At 48.6% G+C, this 6,000-nt stretch overlaps 1 protein-coding gene across 17 annotated transcripts in view; it reads left to right on the forward strand.

Moving 5' to 3' along the window:
* Positions 1 to 5,588, forward strand: part of Fgfr2 (fibroblast growth factor receptor 2) — a 99,212-nt gene extending 93,624 nt beyond the window's left edge. For 13 of the 17 annotated variants that reach the window (XM_078034014.1, XM_078034352.1, XM_078032039.1 and 10 more), the window contains 3 exons: positions 882 to 1,019; positions 2,417 to 2,522; positions 5,293 to 5,588. In XM_078034014.1, the coding sequence (XP_077890140.1) occupies positions 882 to 1,019; positions 2,417 to 2,522; positions 5,293 to 5,457 (409 nt within the window). In that variant the 3' untranslated portion in view covers positions 5,458 to 5,588. Of the gene's footprint in view, positions 1 to 881; positions 1,020 to 2,416; positions 2,523 to 5,201 lie in introns of all 17 variants that reach the window. The other 4 variants (XM_078033331.1, XM_078033713.1, XM_078037409.1 and 1 more) reach the window with 2 other exon arrangements.
* Positions 5,589 to 6,000: the final 412 nt, after the last annotated feature.

Raw genomic sequence — 6,000 nt, forward strand, 5'->3', positions numbered from 1 at the left:
TTATTTATTGTTTGTTTGTTTGTTTTAAAGTCATTTGGTCTATTTTTCCCGTGTGAGCAGGATTCCTGGGGTAGGCCTGGACTCTTCCAGCAGGGTTAGCCCTCTCGGCAACTCGATCAGGGAGGGTCCTGATTCCCGTTTGTGCCATGAGCAAACTGAAGCCCAGTGGCTCCTTCTGCCTACATCATGCTTCTGCTTCTGCTCCATAGAAAGCCAGGCACAGTTTCATTCCCAAACCCGACCAGCAGAGAGTCAGTAAGGACAGTTTCCAGAGCTTCGATGACACAGGTTAAACCTGTGGTTCTGTGTTTGATGGCCCCAGGGATTGAGTCCCCTGAACTAGGCTCAAAAAAAAAAAAAAAAAAAAAATCCAATGCAGGTCTCTAAGAAGCCTGTGTGAATGTGCCCTGTGGGGTGTCCTGGTGAAACTCAGGTGGGCACAGCATTCTCCCATCCTGACCCTGGCCCTGCACCGACTCCTGCGCCATCTTAGTAAGTCACAGAGCGTCTGCTGCAGCACTCCGCCAGCCATTCTCAGAACAGTCTTGCTGGTCTTACTGTGTCAGCTGCTGGCACTGCTGAATCACAGTCCTTGTGTCAGGCACACCGGGAAGAGAGAGGAGCAGAGGCCTTTGGAGTTTAGGAGTGGAGATCCTGTGTCTCTAGTGCCATGTTTGAGACCAGGAACTTTTAAGAGCAATGGAAAATTCCATCAAGAGTACCCCAGCCCTCCCTGTCCAAGGAGCCTCCTTGGAGCAGGAAGGGAGACATGGGATGAGTCGCAGGAGGGCTCGTTTATCTGTGAATGCGAGAAGTGGGCAGGTGTTTTATTTTTCCTTGCTGTTTGGATGGGTCAGTCATGCTGTGTTTTTTCTTTGCAGCTGGTCCTTCGGGGTGTTAATGTGGGAGATCTTCACCTTAGGGGGCTCGCCCTACCCAGGGATTCCCGTGGAGGAACTTTTTAAGCTGCTGAAGGAAGGACACAGGATGGATAAGCCAGCCAACTGCACCAATGAGCTGTAAGGCCATTTCTCCCCGCCGGGCCTGCTGCCACAACAACCACCCTTCTGAGTCCCCTCCGTTTCCTAAAGCCCCGATTCTCTAAAGATGCTCTGAGAAGAGTTGCTGAAGGTGTCCGTGCTCAGTCCCAGAGCTGAGATAGCTACTCTGGCCACCGCACCTTGTCCAAAAGAAAGCACAGCCTGCTGCGGTGCACAGAGGGCCAGCGGCTGCCCGGGCGAGCGCAGAGCCAGCTGGAGTGATCTTCCTGGGGTGCCTCCTGGGCCTCAGGGACAGGAAGGTCCTGGGTCAGGTAGTGAGCTAGGAAGCCATGGGGCCACCCTCACAAAGCCGAGGTGCTTTTGCCAGCCCCAGCGTGGCAGGTGGACAGAGTGGGTGTTTCTGAAGCACCTTTGAGCCCTGACAGCCGCCACTGCAGATTGACATCAACCACACTTGCTCAGAGCCGACAGTGAGTGTCTGCAAACCCAGGTTTCACCCACATCTTAGCGCAGAGAACTAAAAATCCTCAGGGTACTGCATCTGACCATAAAACCAGTAGCTGATTTCTAGAAAAAGCCACCTCACACTGTAAGTGGAGTTACATTGTGTCAGTGACGTGTGCCTTGTGCAATAGAAGTGGCACTGGGAAAAGGAGGCTGTCCCCCCTCTAGCCCTGGGGTGAACTAAGAGCAGCGATTGTCCCGGAGACTGCGCTCCATTGTGCGTCTTTTCACGGGGATTTGATGTCAGTAATCCCATGAGTGCTTTTAGGTGTACAGTGGGTATCTGGTGAATGGCCACATTTTAGAGCGTATTATATAAAGGCACTTATTGTGCTCCTTGTCGTTCCTCTTGCCTTTCCTGATGCAGAGGGTCTGTGGAAACTCCCCATCAAGATAAGGCCAGGAACGTTGGTCTCTGCGAGAGCTAATCAGGAAGTCAGCGTGCAGCCCATCGGGGCAGATGGGCCCCTGAAACCCTTGGCTTAAAGTTGTGGTTTTCACACTTTATTTTGTTTTAAACTGAGGAACCTTTGTCAGTTGGAATCTTTAAAACAAAACCCAGAGTGTATTCAGCAGCGTGTTCAGGGCGGAAGGCTAGAGAACTAGCGGCACCCGTCTCCTCCCTTGACCTCCAGAAGGGCCTTGAAATCGAGAGGCCGTGGCGACGCCACAGGGACGCCTAGCTAGATGGCTTCCTAGGACGTTTTGGGTGAAGCGATATTTTTGTAAGTCCAAGTGCCTTTTGGAGGAAGCAAGCACTGGGTCCTTGAATAGTGACCGACCCCCTCCTCACTGAGTGGCTTGGAAGGTTCTGGTACCTTTTCATTACTCGGGGCGCCTCTGCATGTTCCTGTTAAAGCTGGCGTAGCCTCGTGCTGAAAACCAGCTCACCAGGGGCCGTCTCTTGCCAGGTACATGATGATGAGGGACTGCTGGCACGCCGTGCCCTCACAGAGACCGACGTTCAAGCAGTTGGTGGAGGACCTGGATCGAATCCTCACTCTCACAACCAATGAGGTAAGAACCTCCTTCCAGAAGCTCCGGGGGCCTTGCCCAGCTCAGGAGAGAAGCTCAGCTTCAAAGCACAAGCTTTTTCAGAAGTGCACTTGGTGAATTCTGATTAATGAAACCAAAGATGGAGGCCATGCCGAGGCTGCCCAGCGGTGGCTGCTGGTGGCGTGTGGCTGGGATGGAGGGAGAAGAAGTGTTCAGCTGCTGCATTTTGGTGTGGAGGGAGGGAGCTCAGGCTTTGTGCCCACCAAGTCTGTGCCTGGTCACGAGTGTGAGAGCAGCTGACGCCCTGTCGCTGACCCTGGATGGCACCTAGTGAGTCCTTCTGTGTGACCCATGCTGTCGTGGGTGATCTCAGCTGGCAGGGGCTGTGGCTCGCACCTCCTTTTTGTGCATGTAAACACACATAGCCTCCTATGGGGAGTGACCATTAGGATTTTTAGTGAAAACTGGTACCTATTGGTTAAAGTGGTTATTTTCTCCAAAATGTTTGTAATCTATGTCCACCAAAGAAATACTTTGTGTCACTCGATACCCAATCCAGAGAGTGAGTGGTCTTTAGGGCTATGGCACGAAAGTGTGGTTATGCTCTGAGCAGGAAAGATGATAAAACTCTGGAGTCCAGGAGAAGCCCACAGGGGAGAAATTAGTAAGGAATGAAATTTGAGATATTTAATGAGGATGTAGGAACAGTATTCCCTCACATGGGGAAAAAACCAAAACAACCCTAGAGTACACAGTTGTCTTTGGAGCCACAAAATGTTAACATCTCCCAAATATGTTAGACAAATTATACACTTAATTTTTAATGAACAGGTTTACAGTGATTTTTTTTTTTAAATAAAAATACAGTCGAATGGACTGATACGAAGCTCAACTCAGCAACTTTTATCTTGTGCGTCCGACTGTGGCTTGTGCCGAATAAAGGGAGAGATTGCATTTAAATGAATGCAGCTGACCTTCAGAAGTTGAAAGAAAGGGCGGGGGGTAGGAGGGGGGACACCAACTTTCTTCTCCTGCCAAAATTGTTGTTTCTAGCATAAGTTCCTTTAACCCTCCACTTGGAATCCACTGATATTCCTATTTTTTTCCTATCAGATCTGAAAGTTTATGGCTTCATTTAGAAACTGGAGAAAGCACTAAAGTTCTCTTTTAATGATCCCATGTCCCTGCTCCATGTTACACATTTATATATTTACATTTAAAGAGGGGTCCGTTCATACTGAAATTTATGTGTAGTATCCTAAAATAAAAAAAGCAGAATGCCATATTGTCTAACGGATATAAAAATCGAAGTCTCTTTCCTTCTGAAAATCATTACCATATGCTCAAGAAAAATGGTTCCATTTAGGACAAAATTTCATTTTTATCATTGTAAGCAAAAAGTCCTCTTTTGATGTGGTGGGCGTGTTCGTTTCTAGTGGTGCGGTTCATACTGTGGTGTTGTTGGAACCCACACATCCCCTTTCTTGGATGGGGACTCCTTCTCTTGCCAGCCCTGGTGATGAATTATAGTGGGTTTTTATTTTTCCCCGTCTTTTAAAACATATAGTCGCCAACATTCCGTGGGCTCTTTTCTGATAACGCCGAGGCTGTTTCTGCTGTGGTCTGCACTTTTTAGTCCCCTCTGGGTGAAACCACATGTCACAGAAACAGGGTTGGCTTCTGGGCGGATGAGCGGAACCACCAGCGAGCCAGCTCGGTTGAGGCAGCGAGACTGAGAAAGTCCCCATTTAGAAATCTTCCCCTGGCTTCAGAGCGGGGTCAGCACACGCTCTCTGCCAAGGTCCAGAGAGTAAATATTTTCAGCTTTGAGGGCCATATGGTCTCTGTCGAAACTCTGCCATCATAGCCTGAAAGCAGCTACAGACTGTATGTAAATAAATGGGTGTCTGTGTTCTACTAAAACTTTATGGACCCTGAAATTGGAATTGTTATGAATTGTATATCATTTTATGTCATTTGAGTGCCATAAGATATTACTCTTCTTTTGAGGTTTTCCATCCATGTGCAAATGTTAGCAACTGTCCTTAGCTCTCGGGCTGCGTGAGAGCAGGCCACCAGCTCTTGCCCAGGCCTGGGTGGAGGAGGGCCTGTTCTTCTGGATGTAGGGGTACCTCGGCAGCCACACCAAGGTGGTGCTTTGGGGAATCCAGACCTTCAGAACTCTGAAACTTGACCTCCATTCCCCTAAGCTTCCCTTTAGTGGCCCACTGTGGATTTAACGTGCATGAGTGGATCCAAGCCTTTTTTTGAAACCTGTTTACATTTTCAAGCGAGTGAGCTTCTGAGAGTAATGAATTACATCTGTTAAATTACGTGCTGAATGAAGAAGTGTCCCCCTTAAATTGTCCTAGAAACTATAATAGTAAGATGTAATTCAGGAGATAAATACTCATGATCTCATTAGGCAGGGGTCCCGGGGACCGTGTCCTATTAGGTGTTTCTACTCTGCTGGGCCTTGAACTTGGGGTGACTGCCCAGGGTTGGCGTAGGTCTCTGCAGGCTAAGGAGACCCCAGCACCAGCAGTGGGGGGTAGATGAAGCTGGGCTTGGGGAGGGGTCCCTGGCTGTGGGTGGGGGCGGCCTCTGTGGGCCTTCCAGGGGGTCCCTGTCCCTTCCCAGCTTGCGCCCACTTCTCAGGAACCTGCATTTCAAACAAGACTCTTCTCTCCCTTCTTTCAGGACTACCTGGACCTCAGTCAGCCTCTCGAGCCGTATTCACCTTGTTATCCTGACCCGAGATGAAATAAAACATCTCTCTCCCTTCTTTCAGGACTACTTGGACCTCAGTCAGCCTCTCGAGCAGTATTCTCCTAGTTACCCCGACACCAGGAGCTCTTGTTCTTCAGGGGATGACTCTGTGTTTTCTCCGGACCCCATGCCTTACGAACCTTGCCTGCCTCAGTTTCCACACATAAACGGCAGCACTAAAACATGAGCGAGCGTGTCTTCCTGTCCCTGGACAGGGCAGCGCCAGGAACCTACCTACACTGAGCAGGCAGGCCTTGCCTCCCAGGGCCTGTGGTCTCTGCTTGTATATATGGATCAGAGGAGTAAATAATTGGAAAAGGAATCGGCACACGTGTAAAGGTTTATACATTTGAAAACTTGTTAACCTTCACCAGGAGGAGGATGTTTCTGGAGCAGTGGACAGCCACGAGCCACTGCCCCCTCACCCCGACCCACTGTGGGTACTGCTGTGCCCCATCGGACTCAAGGCAGACACACATTCTGCCTTCTTGTTAATTTTGTAATAATTGGAGAAAATATATGTCAGCACACACTTACAGAGCACAAATGCAGTATATAGGTGCTGGATGTATGTAAATATATTCAAATTATGTATAAATATATATTATATATTTACAAGGAATTATTTTTTGTATTGATTTTAAATGGATGTCCCAATACACCTAGAAAATTGGTCTCTCCTTTTTTTTTTTTTAAATAGTTATTTGCTAAATGCTGTTCTTATACAGAA

The sequence above is a fragment of the Ictidomys tridecemlineatus genome, chromosome 1, assembly GCF_052094955.1.
Source record: "Ictidomys tridecemlineatus isolate mIctTri1 chromosome 1, mIctTri1.hap1, whole genome shotgun sequence".
Lineage (NCBI taxonomy): Eukaryota > Metazoa > Chordata > Mammalia > Rodentia > Sciuridae > Ictidomys > Ictidomys tridecemlineatus.